We start from the raw sequence: 20344 nt of genomic DNA on the forward strand, positions 1-20344 counted from the left end.
AAGGAGTAATCATGATGATGATATTAGCATTTGTCCTTATTTTGTGCCAGGCACTGTTTTAAGCAGTTGGCATATAATTACTCATTTAAACCACCTCACAACACTAAAAGAGAGTTTTATCAATATCTCCATTTTCAGATGAGGAAACTGAGACACAGAGAGATTAGGCAATCTGCCCAAAGCCATACAGCTAGCAAAGGGCGGTCAGAAGCACAGTACTGTGGACTCTATTCTCTTCAGGCATCAGCCAGTTTGTACAGGGCATGTCGCACAGCAACTTGTAGCACTGCACAGTAGTATGGTCGGAAGTATGGGACTTTGGAGCCACACAGACTATGGTTCATATCTGCAAGTCATATAATGTCCCCAAGCAGTAATTTTGTTAACTGAAAAGTGAGCACACACCTACAGCTGTTGTAAGAAACTGAGATAAGGTACTTTTAAAAATGCTTAGAACATTGTCTAGAACTTAGCATGCATTTAAAATTTGGTAGTTACTGTTATTTTACATCTATATACAGGTCTCTTCGAGGTCTATCCCATCCCTCAGCTTTAAAAAAAAGATATCTCAAAACAGTCCATGTATAATATTATCTTAAATTGGGGTAAAGAGTACATATAATACATATGGTTCACTTATTTGGAAAGAGAAACAAAAGTCTTGGTGTGTGCTCCCTGCCCATATGGCTTTCTTCATTTGATGTATATAAAGGGAAGAGGCAGCCCTGGCTGGGTGGCTCTGTTGGTTAGAGCGTCATCCAGATATGCCAAGGTTGCGGGTTCGATCCCCAGTCAGGGCACATATAAGAAGCAACCAATGAATGCATAAATAAGTGGAACAACAAATGGATGTTTCTCTGTCTCTCTCCCTCCCTCTCTCAAATATATATATTGAAAGGGAGAGGCTAAAGACTTGTCCAGCTTGCCCACAAACAAGACCCACTGGATTCCTTCAGCTCAAGTGCCCTCCAGCTCCTCTCTCTCAGACCCAGGAGAAGCTGGGGGAGAGGGTCACACACGAGTAACTATTAAACACTATTTTCCCCTCCCTTTCGATTCCTTCAGGGAGAACTGATCAGACTCAAGCTGAGCTCACTTGGAACCTCGGAGAAGTAGAAAGGAGCTGCATATTTTCTTAAAGGTCTATATAACACAAGATCCCTTCTGTAATGTAAGGTGGCACAGAAATACTTATTACCTGAAAATTAAATTTTGTTGGTATAGGCGCCATCACACACTGCTGGTGGGAGTATGAATTAGGATAACCTTTTTGGGGGGGCATTTCGGTAATATCTATCAAAGTGTAACATTCGCATACCACTGCTGGGAATTTACTCTCAGCAGCACGACCAGGACATGTGTGAAATATACTGATTTCGACATGGCTAGTTATAGGAAAACACACCGGAAAAGAGCTAAATGCTTATCACTAGAGGGTACTGGTTTAAAAATTACAGTGCAATCATATAATGGAAAAATAAGCTCTTTCTTTGTTCTCTTTAAATGCATGAGGACTCCATCATTCCTTCATCCTGGCTAAAAGATCTAAAATACTTAAATCTGTCCAGAATTTCCCTGCACACCTGTGACACCTGCTGAGATGTTATTTCACTTAAATATTGATCTCTGGTCGAGCCCCTGCCTCCGGGATCAGGTCTGTCACCAATAGTCTGAAAGCTCCAAAAGAATACTTTTTTTAGAGGCACACTCTTTTCTCCTTTCCTGTTGACTAAAAGCACCAATCTTCCTAAACATGCCACTGTTGACAAGTGATATATGAGGATACTTATACTTAGATACAGCCCTGCTGGAAACATGAAACATTTGTGACACAGGCCGAGCAGCAGGGTAGATCTAGGCCCTCCGGGTGCCCCAGCTGTTCCAACAGCCACCTTGCCCGTGCCCTGCCGCCCCAGGCTGCTGCAGTTTGAAAATCCCACATATCCTCAACATTTACTTTATGTTTTAAAAAAATCAAATCACAAAATACACCTCTTCTGGGAACTTGGGAACTCCCTCAAAGACAGCTTGGATTCTGATTCTCTGTTAAGCTTATTAGAGCTAAGCCCCATCTACACGAGAGGCGGTTATAGCTGGAATCAGACAGCGCGAAGAGAACTGGACAAGCTCTGACATGGGGAGCTCAGTGGTTCTCCTTCAGAAATTTCCCCAGACCTCTGCTCAGTTTCAAATCTCTGGGATACTGAAAATAGTCCTGTTTTTAAAAAAATCACAAAGGGAAGCATTTGCACGGGTTTACCTTTTTCTTTGACGAAATCCTTTTGCACCTCTGGGATCAGGAAACTATAAACCAGCTCGGCAACAATCTCCTCTGACTGAAGCTGAGTTCGACTGAAAAATATAAACAAATTAAACTATTTCCTTTGTGGCTGTACCTGAGCTGCCGGTTTATACTTTGATACTCCTGACTCGCGTAAGGAACTCCACTGCTCAAATCCCACCGTGGCCTGTTCCTTAGGTAAGTGATCTAAAGAATCACATTAGTGATGAGCTTGGTGAATCCCATGGAAAATTCAGATTGGCCCTGTCCTTCATGTGCCCTGCCTGCTGGGAAGGGAATGTTAGAGACACAGTGTATACATGGACGCCAAACACCTCTGGTGAGGCCAAGTAGCGTTGCCTGGACTTACTCACATGGCTTTCATGCTTTGAGTATCTAAAAGTTAAGTAATGTAAAAGTGATCCAGACTGCAGGGGGTGCCTGGAAATTCTGTTCCCAACGCTCCTACCATACAAAGGTGTAAGCGTAACTTCTAAAGCGTTACACTAACTCAGGAAGCCTGAGTTATATATTTGTGTTTCCTTGGTGGTGAACTCTTAAGCTCCTGACAACACATATGAGTAACAGCCAGCATGCTGTCTATTCTACCATCCGTTCTCTTGGTACACACCGGCTTTCCATTTCATAAGCAATGTCGTTGATTTCCTTGGCCATCTTCTCAATTTCCTCCCTGGCCTGTTCTTCTGCAGTATTCTCTTCGGTGTTCAGTATTATGTCCTCCAGATAGGAAGTTACAGTACTCTGGTGAACTTTAACCACCTGCAAAAACCCAAATGCACCCAGTTACTGAGAACAGGATACTAATGTAAACAAGATAAGAAAAATGCACAAACATTGGTCAACTTTTTTTTAGCACATTTATTTAGTTCATTAAGTCAGTAGTCCCCTCACTGATCATTCTTTTCCTCTACCATCTTGAAGTCTGTTTCTAATCCACCTGCATATCCATTCTAAGCAGTCCCCACCCATCTAACCCATTTTGGAATTATGGATTTTCCCCGGCGGGGACACTATAGCACTGCAGAAAGATCGTGGATCCTGGCCTTGTCCTTACCCATAGGATGTCTTGGTCAAACTACCTAACTGTGGCAGAAACTAAGGTATTTCCCAGTGTCCTTTCTTTCCTTCCTCTTAAATAACAGAAGCCCTGAATTTTAGCTGAGCCAATAGGTCCTAGAACAGACTACATTTCCTAGCACCCATAGTTCTAGCCAAGGGAATACCTGCATAAGTGATCTGGGCTCCTTCCAGAAAGGATTCTTAAAAGGAAAACACCTAGCTCACCCCGCCCCTTTTTCGTTTCTCATTTCATTGGGAGACACAGTGCTTGAGCACCAGAAGTCACCTTAAACTGCCACGAGAGCCAGGACTTAGGGACAGAAAAGCAGAAAGCTAGAGGGATCCTGGATCTTTGATGAATTTTCTGAACTATCTTATCAGTCCTCCACTGCCTATTTTTAAAGCTTTCTTGAGCCCTGGCCAGTTTTGCTAAGTGGTTAGAGCAGAGGCGCACGCACTGAAAGGTCTCGGGTTCGATTCCTAGTCAAGGGCCTGTACCTGGGTTGCAGGTTTGATCTGGCCCTGGTTGGGGCACATGCGGGAGGCAACCAATCAATGCGTCTGTCTCACATTGGTGTTTCTTCCTCTCTCTTCCCCTGCCTTCTTCCCTTCCACTCTCTCTAAAAAGTCAATGGAAAAAGTATCCTGCAGCAGGACTCTGAGTATATAATGTTTACTCTCTATCTACCTGCTGTAAAACACCAAATCCATAACCTTGAATCCCTGTGCCTTCCCTATGGGAGAGGCCAAATAACCAGTTTAATTCAGTGTCAACCAACCAACCAACCAAAATACATTTGCTCAGTGTCTGCCATACACAGGGATCTATGCTGGTGCGATGGAAGGCACCCCAGGACCGGCAACACGCCTGCTGCGGGGAGCCTGCATCTTCCTCGGGAATCGAGTTGAGCCCCGATGAAACAGCTAGACAGCCGAGACTTAGGAAAGTTCAGAGCCGGGACGTTTACTGTGGCGCACCGTATGCAGCGATGGATGTACCCGTGTGTGCCTGTGGCTCTTTGTAAGTGTGTGAGCTTCTGGGCGCCTTGCGCTTGTACGCACGTGACTTAACGAGGAACTAGGCAGGTGGCTGTGTGTCTGCGGGGGAGCTCCATCCATATTTGCTGAACACCACGAGGAACGAATGCCGGTTCATTTCCGAGCTCCTTCGGTTTTGCTGGGCTCCCTCCCCACAGCTCCCGGGGCGCGGCCCCCACTCGCCTCCTTGAAGATCTCGTCCTCCTCCCGCAGGCGCCTCTGCTCCACCTGGCGCCGGCCGCTCTCCTCGGCCTCCCGCGTCCTGCGCTGCCGCTCGGCCAGCATGGCGAAGGCGTGGACGCGCCGCTCCTCCTGCAGCCGCACCAGCTCCTTGGACAGGAAGTCGAGCATGTCGGCCAGCACCCTTCCTTCCAGGCCCGCCAAGTGGTTTTCAACTAGTGACACCTTAAAAATAACGTAATCTTAAGGACGCAAGTTCCACCAAGCCTGGGCATTTATGAGGAGCGATGCTCCTGACAGTCACTTTATTTTCAGATGCACTCAGTTTTTATTAGGAATGTTATCTCTAGACTTAGTAGGAAAACTAACGATACAATATTAGACTTGAGAAAGTCGAAGTGAAGGGTTATAGTCCTCAAGTTATAGAGGGGATTTAGCAAAGAATTTGATTAGTGTCCGCACAGAATGTGTTGTATTTCAAGTTTATCCTGAATGTAAAGTGCTATGTCTTCCCAGACACGAAGAGAAATGTCAAGGGTTTTATTAAAAGATAACTTTGGAGTTTAATGAAATAGAATCTCCTAGATACTCACTCATGATGCCTTTTAATTTTTTAATGCCTTGTCCTTTAAACACAAGTTTGGGGGGTTTTAAGATCTTGAATAACATGAAAGTAGAAAAGCATGGCATCTTTCATACTTTTAAATAACTTCAGAGTCACTAACAACTGTCTTTGAAATAGAGCAGGAAAAATACACGTCTATATGATCATTAAGGTACAACAGAGGCCTGGAGTTCCCGGCCAGGAATAAGCCACAGTATCTACCTGTCCTGGCTCTGACGCATGGAGCATAAAGGCATTTAAAGGCTGCGTCCTTTGCTGCTTCCACCTGGCCCCTCTCCCCTTCTCAGTCCAGGGAAAAGAGCTCTCCTCCCGGGCACACGCTACTTTCACACTGACAGTTCTGCCTCTCTGCTCAGCTCCCCTCTGGTTTGCACCTGAAGGGAAGAAACCCATCCAGGTCTCAAAGGTGCTATGGCTACTGGGCGAGACTGTTGTTCACGTGTAGTCGTTAGTCCCAGCACACTCATCCCCACCCTTACCCACCGCCCAGCCCACACCTACCTTCTAACCACTAAGTGCCCAGCTTTACTTACACAACAGGAGAGGTGGGCAGAAAGGGCGAGGGTCTCGCTACTCCTAACATTTACAAACAGTTCAGCCTGGAGAGCACAGGTTTTCTCATCTCCAGGGATCACAGCTCCCTCACTTGCGGGGGCAGATGCAACCTTTAAAATCCTGAGGTTTTAAACCCTGTTCATGCCTCGCCTCCTTGAGGCCTCAGCAAGAAAGGCGGGTATGCTCGGGTAGTACAATTTCGTTTGAATATTATGTGAAAATACATTTAGCAAGGTGAGCCTGTTGCAGTCATACCATGTGATGCATTATATAAGGGGGGGGCGTGCATTTTCTAGACTGTTTCCCACAGAAAACGTAAGTGAAGGAGGAAGGGAGGAAGGCGCCCGCTCCACCCGGCCCCTGCATGTCACTGGTGTGTTTGGTACAGCTAAAGGTAAGCAGGGCGAGTCGTTGGCCTAGCGACAGCTCTTCCTGTTACCTCCTCTCTTAGCTCTTAGCTGACATGGTATCGGTCATGTATATGTCCACTAAGTGGGAAAGATGACTGGAAAAGATGACTGGATGGCTTAGGTGTATCTGCCAAAGTCTATAATCAGAGGCCTCCAAGGGCCAAGGAGGGCATTTTCCCATCCAGGCCCTGGGACCTGGTGCTTCCAGGGCATTTGCTCTCTATCTGAACAGAAAAGTGCAGCCCTGTCCCCAGCATTTCTAGGCCTCTCAGGTTCAGAGACTCCTGTACACACATTCTCTTCTTTCTCGGGTCCGTCTCGGGTCAGGTCTCACAGCCTGTGGCTTCCCTCCTCCCTCCCCCACACGAGCTCCCCAAACCCGGTGGCCATCCAGTCCTGCTGCCGTGTAAAAGGAGTAAGGTTGTGAGCATTCCCAAGCTGCTTACCATTTGGCCCAAGTCCACATGCACTAGAGTATGTGTGTTACTGAAGGTGGGTCATATTAACTTTGCTGTAAGTTTACTTTCTTACAACACCAAACACTGTGCAAATGGATTCTTTTTCACACTGATTAACAGATTAGGGGCAGAGGTAGAAAAGTGCATCTGCACTGTAGTCAACAGCATTAGAAACTGTGTGTATAGAGATGAGCTCCAGAAGAGAACAGGAGGATACTTGCAGGTGTCGGGTGAGAGCTGCCATTACCAGCTGCTGTCAGGTGGGCCAAGTGCAGAGGTCACAGAATATCATGAGATATTAACATACTTAATATGCAGTTTAACCAGCATGAGCTATGTACAGCTCCAAAGATCATAAATAAGAGCTGATATTTACAAATAAATCTCACTTCTCAGTTTTTTTTCTTATTGCTTTTATTACTATTCATTCTGCTAAGCTCCCACTGACTGAAATATAGTACAGTCACCAAATATTTAAGAAAAATTAAAAAGGAAAACCTTTTAAAATGTAGGTGTTTTGGGGTTTGGGGGTTTTGGTGTGGTTTTTTTGCAAATAAGGGATAAGACCTTATTCAAGTCAGTGAGGTCACACCCGGTTCCAATCATGACTGTAGCAACACTGTTTGAAAATGCTGACTGTGAGAGAGTGATGGGGTTGTGGGGGATGTTTCTTTTTCATCAGTTTAGTTATTGTTGTTATAATGTTTCTCGCACCATAGTAAAAATCTGGGAGAAAATATAACAAGAATGTAACAAGAAAGAAAAGCAAAGAACCTTGTGTTCGTGCAAGTTCCTCTGCCGCTGCAGGGCCAGGGTCACTTGCTTCTCCGCTTTCTTCACCAGCCTGTCATCTTCTTGCAGTGCGTGGGTGGTGCGCAGCTCCTGGATCAACTCCAGTCGCTTCTCTTTCCCTTCAAACATCTGTATCAAATCAAATCAAAGAGAGACTTGCAAACTAGCATCCCCTGTGTCAGGCACTAGGACTCATTTTTTTTTTTTTTTTTAAATCCTTACCCGAGGATATTTTTTCCATTGCTTTCCAGAGAGTGGAAGGGAGGGGAGGGGAGGGAGAGAGGGGGAGGGAGGGGAGAGAGGGAGGGAGGGAGGGAGGGAGGGAGGGAGGGAGGGAGGGAGGGAGGGAGAGAGGGAGAGAGAAAGGGAGGGAGAGAAAGAGGGAGGGAGAGAGAGAGAGGGAGAGATGTGAGAGAGACACATTGATTGGTTGCCTCCCTCACTCACCCTGACCAGGGCTGGAACCTGCAACCAAGGTACATGCCCTTGGCCAGAATCGAACCCAGGACCCTTCAGTCCAATGCTCCTACCACTGAGCAAAACTAGCCAGGGCAAGCACTAGGACTCATGAAGAGTGGGGTCTGCTCCACCTTTTGGGACCACAAAGCAGGCATGTTCCACAGAGTGAGGTCAGCCCTCTTGCTACACCTTCAGCTGCTATGGCAGAAAAGGAGCTTAGTTACCAATTAGTTGTTTGTTCAATTTCTTACAATGCCTTTCAAAGGCCAGATGACAGCTCTAGGATCACATTAAGAAACTTGAACTTCTCCTCATTTCCTGTGTTCCTCCTTCCCCAAGAAAGCTGGGGATGGTATATTTCATGGCTACACAGTATTTTCTTTTCCAAGAGATCTGCCCTGGTTTGTAATGCAGAAAGTGCTGCCTGAACTGCGGCGTTTTTCTGGGGGAAAATACCAAAAGGAGAGTAAAGAATAATGCTGAACACAAAATGCTCACCCAGCTTCCTGGGGTTACTATTCATAACTGAGTCTCTTAAGAGTAATAACTGTCTCGGGAGAAAATTTTTTTTTAGCTAGGGCTTTATATCAGTCCACTTTTTAAATGGAGTGCTTGCTCCGGCAGCACAAATAATCTAACTAAGACTTCACAGTCAGAAGACAGGAGTTTAATTTGTTGGCAGTTAACACCTCTCTCTCTCAGAGTCACATTACTTGCCTATAAAATAGGGTAATTGACAGGGGGAGGAAATAAAATGATATATGTAAAATAAAAAATGTAAAATGTGGGCATTTAGTAGGGGTTCAAAACTGTAGTTATTATCTAGTTATTTAATTTATTACTCAGATATTGCCAGCTACGTGCAAGCTCAAATAACTATATTATGACTTTGTGGAAAATTACGGAATCCGCTTGGTTGGTGAAGTTTTAATGGTCAAAATCCAGGCAAGAAAATTTCTGGGTTTAGCAATTCCAAGGAAGACATTAGTTTCACATTGTGTTGGTGACAACTGTGGCAAAGAGCAGGCAGGTCATTCCTCTCTTCCACAGTGTGTCACCCATCTGGACGATCGATGGCAGTAGAAGGGAATGGGGCTGAAACTCAAGAGCATAATCCCAAAGAACATGCATAACCACAGACACAGGCGGCAGGGGGTGCTGGCCGAGGGAGGGGGCCGTGAGGGCTGGGCGGAGGCTGGCAAAGGGAGGGGTGGGGACATCAGTAATAGTGTAAACAGTAAAAATAAAGTTAAACAACAGAAAAGAAAGAGTGAAGTTCCACAGGACAGCAGGGTGAATTCACCCCAAGGAACCAAGCACGTACGGTTCTGTAAACCTGTGCCGGCGGTCGGATCCTACATACCATGTTCTGAACGACTCTGCCCCGGAGTAACTTTTGAAGGTAGATGACGGCCATTTCCACGTCTCCTTCTTCCTAAGAGAACAAACGGAGAACCAAGCAGCTTAAGAACAGCAGTCAGTATCAAATGATTCTTTGAAGAATTAGATCAAGCAAAAGAGACTGTGCTAGATGCCAGAAGGATTTAAAGACAAACTAAAAATAGTCCCTACCTTCACTGAACATAGAGTATTTTAAATGTCACTTACTGTATTATTAACATTCATTATTATTTTTTTATCACAAATATCATAACAAATCATATCAAAAGCAAAAAATTCATCCACCTTCACACACCTATAATTTAAGCCATTTTCATTTTTCTATACTTTCCAGCAAAATTGTTCTTGAAGCACAAAGTATTATTGATTAAGATCTCTTTTGCAATAATTTTTTCATGTTTGATCACAAGTAGACAAAGAATGCAGCTAGTCTATGTCAGAGTCTAGAGGGAGGTGCTTCTCACAAGAATTTAGAAAAACTGGTAAAATCAGAATAATAGTGGCCTGGCCGGCGTGGCTCAGTGGTTGAGCATCGGCCCAGGATCTAGGAGATGGTGGTTCGATTCCCGGTGAGGGCAAGTGCCCGGGTTGCGGGCTCTATCCCCAGTAAGGGATGTGCAGGAGGCAGCCCATCAAAGACTCTCTCATCATTGATATTTCTCTCTCTTCCTCTCCCTTTCTCTCTCTAAAATCAATAAAGATATACATATATTTTATTTATTTATTTTTAAATATATCTTTATTGATTTCAGAGAGAAGAAAGGAGAGAGAGAGAGACAGAAACATCAATGATGAGAGTCACTGATCAAGCCCGCAACCTGGGCATGTGCCGTGACCGGGAACCGAACCCCGATCGCCTGGATCCTAGGTCGACGCTCAACCGCTGAGCCACGCCCGGCCGGGCGAGATATACATATATTTTAAAAAGAATATAGTGGACAATATTTACAAAAATCACCTCAAATAACTATGTCTTAAAAGCAGAAAGATCAGGGTGCAAATCTAAGTCACCTCTGAATGCAAAAGAAAGCGACAGTAAAATCAATGGCATTAGCCCATGTTGGACAATGTGTTAACCACAGGCAGTGGTCCCACAAGTTCTAAAGAGGGGGTGTTGTCCAGAGCATGTCCTAGCCAGTCACTGGGAGCATTCCAGTCCTTCCATGGCTCACCTATCAGAGGCACTAGTGAGGTCTCCTGGCCACTCTCCTCCCTCTGACAAAGCACGGCCTCCTGAATACAATCTGGCTTCTTCTGAGAATTGCCCTTTACGGGGAAATAACAGGCTACCTACCAGAGGAACATTGTGATCCACCAGGCAGTTATATTTCTCTCCATAAAGTAATACATTTGCATTCTGGCATCTCTAGCAGTTCACTGTTGGTTTGTTTAGTCTGGGTCAGTCTTAGCCAACTCTGGTACCTTGTTCACACTGAGTTTGGGATCTATGAAGGTGAGGAATGGCCCTTCCAGGTGAACTCTCTGAGCCATTCCTACCTCAGAAGTCAGCCTGTCTTGATGACTTTCTGATATTTTGTTCCCCTCTGACTCCAGCTGTCATCAGCCACCTTCCTTTGTGGATAAATAGATGTAATAACTGATCACCATTCAATCTTTTTTTTTAAAAAATTATTTGACATACATGAGGATGACCTTCTGATGCCCATTTTTCTTGGGAAAACTTTATTCTTTGTGTTTTTTAATTCTTGAAAAGGATTGGGTTTAGATTTCATTTTATTTCATTTTGCTTGTTTTTGTGACTGTGTGTTTGATGCTTGAAAATAAGAATAAAGGAAACATAAATTGACAGTTACATTAGGTTGCTTTTAAACTCAAACTATCCTAAGAATAAATGGTCAGTGATGCTGAATGTAGCATTTCACATAGAAAGATTTCAAACTTACACTGGAAGTGATTTCCAAGGTGGGCGTTGGAAGCCGAGGCTGAGGTATTGGCTTCTTTTGAAGAAAGACGAGAGGTTTCTTTGGTTCGAAAGTTTTACTCTTCTTATCCAACAGTGCCTGAAAGAACACCAACCACTGTCACTTCTTACCTTCGTATTTTCTTCCCCTGACACGTCTAGGCCACAGATTGGAGCATCGATCAGAAATAATCTTCCCTATGGCTATGCTGGGACAGCTGGAACAAGTCCAAACCAGGGCGATCGCACCTCCCGAGGGATGCTGTGACATTCCCAAGGTTAAGTTAACTACTGACTAAACATGGCATGTATTCTAGGTGTATCCATTTTAATCAAATCCAACAATGTATTAAAAATACGATAATACACCTTGACCAAGTTAGCTTCATCCCAGGTATGCAAGGATAAATTATTATTTGTTAAAAACAAAAAACAAAAAAAAACAAAAATACCTAACGCTTTCTTAATGCAATAACTTTAAAAGGGGAAAAAATACATAATTAGCTCAACAAATGAAGACAAAACATTTGATAAAATTCAACATGAACACATGATTTAAAGCTTTAGGAAGTTGAGAATGGAAGGTAATAAAGAGTACTTATTACCCTAATAAAGAGTATTTACCAAAAGCATCTTCCAGAAAGTGAGAGAATGGTGAACACAGAGAGTTCAAAGTGGGTGACTGAAGGACAAGGAAGGAGCCGCACAGACGTACACAGGTGACTGTCAAGGTCCTAACTTTTATCTAGAGTACGTGCTCCCGTGGATTCTTACTCTATTACTAAAACCAACCGAACAAACGACCATGCATGGGCCCGTGATGAGCATATGTCGTAAACCAGGGGGTCTCCAAGAGTGGATCCTGCAGCACCAGCATCACCTGCAAACTTGTACAAAGTGCCAGTACCCTAGCCCCACAGCAGACCCCCTGAACCAGAACCTCTGGGGTGGGACCCAGCACTGTGTGTTTAATAAGCCCTCCAGGTGATCCTGAGGCATGGTAAAGGTTGGGCACACTATCATTAACCACGTTCTGGGGTACCCAAACCTGAACACCTGTTGTCCAGTGAACAAAACAGAAAGCCCAGCTGGTGGGTGCTGCGTAGTTGGTTCATGGGGATGACCGTCTAACTTTCTCATTCAGTTAAGTTTTAAACTAGATGAGAGAGGAGTTGAACATGACTCCCTTTCTTCATGATGCCCAGGTAGCAAATCTAAAAGGGAGAAAATTGGGCCTATTATACTATTAAAACCAATGGTAATTTGTAACGCTAGAAACTTACTACGCCTCAGTGTAGCGTCAAATTTATATAGCTTCAAAGTCAGAGCCACTTTTAGACAGTCACATGGCTTCTGCAAATGGAAAGAATAACCTCCAAGAGGTTTTCCTACAGTTTAAAATGGGGCGGGGGGGAAACATATTGATTCAGCACAGCACAGGCAACCTCCAGAGAGAAAAGTCTAGAGAGGTGGAGGAATGAAAGGTTGTGTGCTGAGAACTACTGGACTTTGCTGCCCAAGACAAAGTGCGGTTTTTGGAGTGTAGTATTTCTCAGCAAACGTCCCCCTAGAAGCATCTTGTCTTCCAGATAAGGATTATACCTTATGAACCTCTGCCAACTCATGGTCCATCCTTGCTGCCCTCTTTAGAAAGCCAGCTTTGGTGGTTGTGACTTTAGGTTTTGGAGGTCTGATTCGGGGTTGTGTCACAAAATCTGGGAGACATGACTCAAGTTCGACTAATCCTACGGAAAGGAAGCACGTTTTTAGTAACTGGTGCTTAAATTAAGCATTTTGAAAGCATATTGTTAATTTTAACAGCTGCTTGCCAAGTAGTCTCATTTAGAATTGTTGATAAGGTGTATCTCATATAACTGAACCATCCCCAAAGTATAAAGCAAATTTCTGTATAAATTCATGTTCTCAGTGATTTATACTAAAAAATGAGAGATGCATTCTAAAATGAAAACATTGCCCTAAAAAAAAATAAATTCCACAACAGTAATCAACAGAAAATTCATGATCATATGATACATGGCACTGCCATTCCAAAGTGGATGTAGACCAATTTATCATATCCTACTCTGGAGCTGATGGGCCAGAGCTAAACGCTCAACATTCTGACCACCAACTTAGGGTCTTAGCCACATGATGCTTCAACTTGTCAACTGAAATTTAAATAAAAGCCTCTCTTGAACATTATAGCAGAAATAATCCTCTCCGTGAATTTATCCCTGGTTTTTCATCCCCTTGCCCACTAGTTTCCTGGAATTTCTTGTTAAAGGACTGATTTCATTATGTATTTCTTTGTTTCATAATTCTGGTATAAAAACCTTTTCTATTTCATTTTTGCATAACTGATTATTAGTGACATTAAACATGTTTCAATGTTTAGCAGCTAATTGACTTTACTACTTGATAAACTGTTGTACAGTGCATCCATTTATTTATTTGGGTCTTAGTAGTTTTTGTTAGTTTGTATCAACTCATTAATAATATAAAATGTATTACTATTTCTTACAAATATTTTTATTTGTTTAGCATTTAATCTAAATTATGTTTTTTATATTTAACTTATATATATATTTTTCCACCACTATTGAACTATGCAGTCTTATATTTGTTTAGCTAATCTGACTGGTGTATTTTTTTATCAATTGAGAATTGCAATAGATAATCCTAATCACTAGTATAAAAGATGTAAAGTACTGCTTACATCAAGGCATAGGAAGACTCTCCTCCCCAGGATATATATAAATTACATATTTAATTTATACTGAACTTGTAATTATGTAAATTGTTTACCTTCATAGGTGTCGAGATAGTGTTTTACTAAAAAGTCCTCTGCGTTGTCTGGGAAACGACCAAGGCGAGATAGAGGTCCATAGACCTGTGATGCATAATCAGAATAGTCCTTGATGATATTTCTTCTCTCCAGCTTCCCTTCTACATTCTTCTTCTTTCCCATAAGCTTTCTGATTGCTAAAATAAAGCATATCTCCATGACTATCTCCAAAATATTGTTCTGAATTATCCAAATGCAGAAGAGTAAACCAGTTCTAGTTTTGTTCTCAGGGAAGCTGCTGAACTGAATGAATTTCGTGATGGCCACTCCCTGCAGCGAGAATGGAACACTGAAAACAGAAGTCTGTCATCTGTCCCCCAGGCAGGAGTGACAGGGCTGAACGAGTTAGTGTCTTCAATTAGTATCAAAAATCTCTCTCTTTTTTGTTAATCCTCACCTGAGGATATTTTTTTCATTGGCTTTTAGAGAGAGTGGAAGGGAGGGAGGGAGGGGGAAAGAGAGAGAGCGAGCAATGTGAGAGAGATACATCCATTGGTTGCCTCCAGGAAGCACCCTGACTGGGGCGGTGATGAACTGCAACCTAGGTACGTGCCCTTGACCGGGAATAGAACCCATGACCCTTGGGTGCGCTGCCTGGTGCTCCAACCACTGAGCCACACTGCACAGGGCTCATCAGAAATCTTTTATAAAAGCATTCCGAGCTTTGGGCCAAGAAAAGGTATTCAATAAAAGTTTGCTAAATAAATGAAAGAAATTCAAAGTAACTGAAAAAATACATATTCAATGGAGACTAAGGGAACTGGCTATTCTCTCCTAGGAGAATGATTAAAAGGGAGGGAAGACTATAGATTTTTCAATAATCTCTGCTCATCTTGGTTAACACCAGAATAAATTAGAACGCGTCAAGTTCTGAAGAAAAAATATGTTGACAATATCTAAATGCAGCTAGTTACGTTAAAAGCTATTTTCTCCCATCAAGAAAAAGTTAAAAGTTAAATTCACTAAAAATAGTTTTTAAAGAATTTAATTTTTGTAATTGTTTTACTTTTGCTTGAACAATGACAATTTTGAATGATTTTTTTAAAATGTGATTATATTGCTATTAATTTGCATATATAATTGATATATTACAACTTTTATAAGTAAATCAATTATATTAAAAGTTGCTTAATATAACTATAAAGTTAAATAGCATGGTAATCAATTTAAATTTTACTTTAAATTTTTATTTAGTTATTCTTAATCTTCCTCTGACTCTTCTTTTTATGCATAAAGTACAGATATACTTGAAGTACATAAACAGATATACAGTATACCTGCAGTGTTACAATTCATGGGAGGCGAGGGCAGGAAAAAAGATGTCTGAACATCTGTTTTAAGGGACAATGATGAAGAAAAGGTTGAGAAACAGGACTTTCCATCCAGGGCCAAACACACACACACACACACACACACACACACAATGTCAACAGCTTAGCTGCCTGTTAGAACATCATTACTTGATTTTCTTAGTAAGGAATTTTCCTCCACTCTTCTACTTTTGGGAAGTAACTCATCTCCCATCCCTTACCTGTTTAATAACGTAGGACCAAACCAGAATCACGTCATCGTTAAATCAGGTTGGATCAAAGACCCAAAGCAAAGCCAGCGTTTCCATTCTCCTTACTGTTCATACTACGCCATTACCTGAGACATGTGTACGGCGAATTTTTGCCAGTTTCGCCTCCTTTGCCTGCTGCAGTTTAGACCACTGGGCATTCAAGTTCTTGGTAGTCACTTCTTGCTGATTCTTGTCACGTTTCCTCAGCAGCTCTTTTAGAACTTCCAGGCGAATCTCCTGCAGTCTTCAAGTAAATGACAAAGCATGAGGAAGTACATGGCGCCTCAGACAGGGGTTCTACTAGAAAGGGAACACCTGCTGCAAGCAGGATCTTCCCTTTAGGCTGGTATCGTATGCACGTATTTTAAAAAGACCGCTCTGGCAAAAGTGTGACAAATGGTGGTCTGGGGGGATGACTCAATAGTGAGAGTATAATGAGAATATATATGGGTGCAGTTCTGAAGGCAAACAAGAGTGTGCCAGGTAGATGGGGCGAAAGAAAGGCTCTCTAGGCAGATGGGCCTAATGACCAACAAGATGCTCATGCACAGATCCAGGTCGACTGGTGCTGGGGGGCTAAGCAACAGGGGTGAGGAGAAAGCGGGGTTGTGGCACGCTGTCCCAAGCAGCGACTGTGCGAATGCCAGTGGCTGGCACCTCTAGGTACTCAGTCCACCTTTGTTTCCCTGCCCCCTACCTTTACCTTGCTCTCCCAGGGTTACCTTGCTCATGTGTATACAACCACACACACGTGACTTTAAAATCTTCACCTCCAGCCCAGATACTTCCGAACCAGAATTTCTGTCTACTTAAATCTCTAGCTATCCCCTGACCACCTCAGTGAAACCCCACTCACTTCTTCCCCCAGAAATCTACCTGTTCTCTATGTCATCTTCCCTCTAATGATTCCACCTCTAGAACACTTCTGCATCCACCCCCTAGCTCACCTTTGTCACCCCTCTCCTAACTCGGACTCTGGATGCTAGTCCAGTCTTTCCCCCTTTCAGTCCTTGTTCCACGTAGCTATCAAGATGTTCATTCCTAAAACATGGATTTAAACATTTTACTCCTGCTTTAAAATCCATGCAGGAATTTATTCAGTTGTTCATTTGCTAAATATTTATTAAGTGCTCACCAACACACCAGGCAAACAACGAATGACGAGCGAGATAAAGCACCTGCTCTGAAAAAGCATTTTCTAGGGGAGTGGGCATACACACCAGCATTTGCAACACAGGAGGTAAACCCCAGGCCAGAAAGCATTTTCTAGGGGAGTGGGCATACATACCAGCATTTGCAACACAGGGGATAAACCTCAAACCAGAAAGCATTTTCTAGGGGAGTGGGCATACACACCAGCATTTGCAACACAGGAAGTAAACCCCAGACCAGAAGATAGAAGAGCCTTCTGTGGGAGAAGAGACAATGGGCCCCGTGTCTAGCTCGATTCCCCGCCCGTGGGGGGAGGAGGGGCGGGAGGCCTGCTTAGAGGAGCCGGTGGCTGGGCCGTGTGGAGAAGGAACAGGGGTTGCCATCTGCTACCCTGACAAGAGAGAAGCGAGGCCTGGCAGAGGCAGCTGCGTGTTTCACTCAACAGGACTAAAGACAGCCAAGGTGTCATCCTGGCGCCACTTCTCAAAGAGAATGTGATGGGAGGGCAGGGCACGCTGACAAGTGAATACAGAGGGACGGGGGTGGGTTTTAAAGAGTAAGCCAAAGGTGACCTTTCTTTCCAGAGTTAGAAATCCTCGGTTCAAGGCTCAGCTTCTTCCCTTACCTCCGTTTCCTCCATCATAACATGGACACGACGATCGTATCCATCCCGTTAGGTTGCCGTGAGCATTAAATGAGTTGAGGTGTACAACGCGCTAGAACAGCAGTTCCCACACGAGCGGGCGTCAGGTCATCTGGAGGGCTTGCTGTGACACGGACTGCTGCGCCCACCCCTGATTCAGTGTGTGTGTGGGGGGGGGCTGACGACCTGCCTCTGCAACAAGTGCCCAGATCGTGACACTGCTGCTGGTCTTTGGACCGCAGGTTCAGAACTGCTGATTTGGAACTCGGTTCCAGCACATAGTAAGTACTTTATAAGTGACACGTGCTCCATGAATACTGTCACCGTCATCATCATCACTGCTGACACTGCTGTCTACCTGGTGGCTTCTGACTCACCCTTCAACACCCAGCTCAGGGGCTACCTCCTCTCAGTAGTTTTCCCCAATCTCCAACCACTTCAAACAGAGCTGATGGTGCTCAGCCTGGGCCCCACTAGCGCTTTGTGTGTAGAGCAGCACATCATCTGCTAGACCTGCTGGAGGGCTGTGGCTCTCAAGGTCCTTCACCCCCTCCCCGACCACCGCCCCTCCCCACCCCAGTGGACCATGAGGAGCACGGCCATTCCCTGTTCATTCCTGTTTCCCCAGCTCACAGCGCAGAGCCTGGCACATAGGAGGGACGCAAAACATGCTTATTAGAATTATCTTCGGCTTAACAAAAGTACTCACTTTCTCAGGTGATGTCTTCATCCTGGCCAGATATATTTTTTAATATTTTTAATGTCCTTCTGACAAGAATATAGCTCTCCAAATTGCAGCAATAAACTTAAATTTCTGCAAACAGGATTGGATATTTGCTACCTTCTTTGCTCCAGACAGTATTTTCTATTAAATTGCAAGCTCTTACAGAAACATCACACAGTCCTGATTCAGGGTTAATCAGAGGGTGTTGCAAAAAGATAAACATATTTTGAATTCAGAACCACTCTGAGTCCCAGAGTCTCTTGGTCCCTAACTCTCTTGTATGTGAGCATGCTGTCAGGGGCTTCAGCAGCATTGTTACGAGCAATGAAGTACCTCATCACAGCCTGGAAAAAGGACGACCTTGGTAAGTTCCCTTCCTTTCTCTCTTGTTCAGGAGTGTCATTTCTACATATTCCAGAGACAACCTCATTACTAAAAATACATCAGTTAAAAGGACTGAAAGCTCAACCAGAAATACCTCAGCATATTGTTATTTATGTGCTCTGAGCTCATCTCTTAATTGAAGAATTTCACAATTTGACTTTTAAAGAGAAAATGCCCCATTAGCTCTCGCTAGAACCCACGGTGTTCTGGCTGTGAATCCAGTCCCGGGGGAACGAGAGACAGGATCGGCTAGGAGGCTGTTTGATGGAGATGACGAGGGCCGAGACCTAGGGGTAGTGCACTTGAGACCTAGGGGCAGTGGCACCGGGACTGAACTGAACGGGACAGTTTGAAAGACATTATGCAGAAATCAGTGGGATTCTACGACAGCCTAGATTAGAGACTAAAGAGAAAAGGGAAGAGAAGAACCAGAGGTGGCTTGAGGAATTGCTCAGATCTGGCTCCATGTTGCACTGCACACACACAGAGGGCACTATACATTTTTATATCAATGGAGAGAAAACCGTAGTTATTGTTCCTGAAAGAACCAGAAACCCAATTTCCTGTCTCTACAGGTTGAGGATGATTTTTAAACCTAATGCATCTGGGGAGAATGCTTTACAGATGAAAAGTATTAGCATTACTTCCGTGAGCACAGGCGCTGTTGTCTGGGTGATGGAGAACCTACTTCTGAATCTCCTGCTCTCGGAAGGCCCACTCCTTCCTCTCCATCTCATTCAGCATCTTCCTCCTCTTCTCAAGCTGGGAGGTGTCACCCAGAGAGGGGAGGCTGGCTTCCCAGGCACGCTTCTCCCGGGCTCGTTCTATCATTTCCACTTCAGCTTGTCCTGCTGGGAGACCTCGGCCTGAAGGACGAAGCAAAAACACTTTAGAGACACACAGACAAACTCATGTACCTGCCGGTATTTAATATGCTCCTTTTCAGCTCCTGTACTCTTTAAATTTAAGGTTATGCCAGGATAAAATATTAGGAAACACCTTCTAGAGGTGCCTTACAAGCTGTGCCCTGCACTGCTTCTTGTTAGTAATTCAGCCAGAAGGCATTTTAGCTGCATATAAGATGCTGGAAAGTATTTCAAAAATATTATGTGGTTACTGAATGATCACACCTTGATATGCCCTGTATTAGACAAGTCAATTTTTTGAAATACAAAGAAGTATCAAAGCAATTTGCAGAAAGTCACAATTTAATTTTCCTCCATAAATGCCTTGCACGTGTTTTTATTAAGAGATTTCCTAGGTACTTTGCTGTTTGTTGCTATGAAAAATGCAATTTGTTAAGTAACATTCTTAATTAGGTATTGTTCATATATAGGAAAGCTACTGAGCTTTGTAGGCCGATTTTATAATTGACTACCTTGCTGAACTCAAGTTCTTAGTTCTAATAATTTCTTATTTCATTTGATATTTTAAATGAGCGTACTGTCTGCAGATAAAGTTAGTTTTGCTTCTTTCTAATCCTCATACCTCATTTATTTTCTCTTATCTTACTGCACTGACCCAGCACTTTTCAACCAGGGCACCATTACTGCCTAATTGGACAATCGTTTGTTGTATGGGACTGCCGCATGCAGTACAGGATGTTTAGTAACCATGCCAGCCTATCCCCCAAACCACATCCCATGTGCTAAATGCAGGAGCACTTCCTGGGCATCATCAGACACAGAAATGCCACCCATATTTCCGCATGTCCCTATGGGCAAGGGGTCATAACCTGGCTCCATGAGCTCTGGTCTGGGATGTTCTCTGCATTGCTAAGTAACAGTGGTGACGACGGGATGGATCGTTGTCTTTTTCTTCACATTAAGGTAGAG

At 43.7% G+C, this 20344-nt stretch overlaps 1 protein-coding gene across 1 annotated transcript in view; it reads right to left on the reverse strand.

Moving 5' to 3' along the window:
* CFAP91 (cilia and flagella associated protein 91) overlaps positions 1–20344 on the reverse strand; it is a 48177-nt gene that overhangs the window by 7778 nt on the left and 20055 nt on the right. Inside the window, exons 7-16 of the mRNA XM_081137566.1 lie at positions 19198–19375; positions 15693–15850; positions 14006–14182; positions 12803–12945; positions 11184–11300; positions 9242–9313; positions 7402–7548; positions 4583–4804; positions 2913–3061; positions 2261–2352 (exon numbers count right to left, since the gene is read on the reverse strand). Coding sequence (XP_080993692.1) covers positions 2261–2352; positions 2913–3061; positions 4583–4804; positions 7402–7548; positions 9242–9313; positions 11184–11300; positions 12803–12945; positions 14006–14182; positions 15693–15850; positions 19198–19375 — 1455 coding nt within the window. The remainder of the gene's footprint in view (positions 1–2260; positions 2353–2912; positions 3062–4582; positions 4805–7401; positions 7549–9241; positions 9314–11183; positions 11301–12802; positions 12946–14005; positions 14183–15692; positions 15851–19197; positions 19376–20344) is intronic.

The sequence above is a fragment of the Miniopterus schreibersii genome (assembly GCF_964146895.1).
Source record: "Miniopterus schreibersii genome assembly, chromosome: 5".
NCBI lineage: Eukaryota > Metazoa > Chordata > Mammalia > Chiroptera > Miniopteridae > Miniopterus > Miniopterus schreibersii.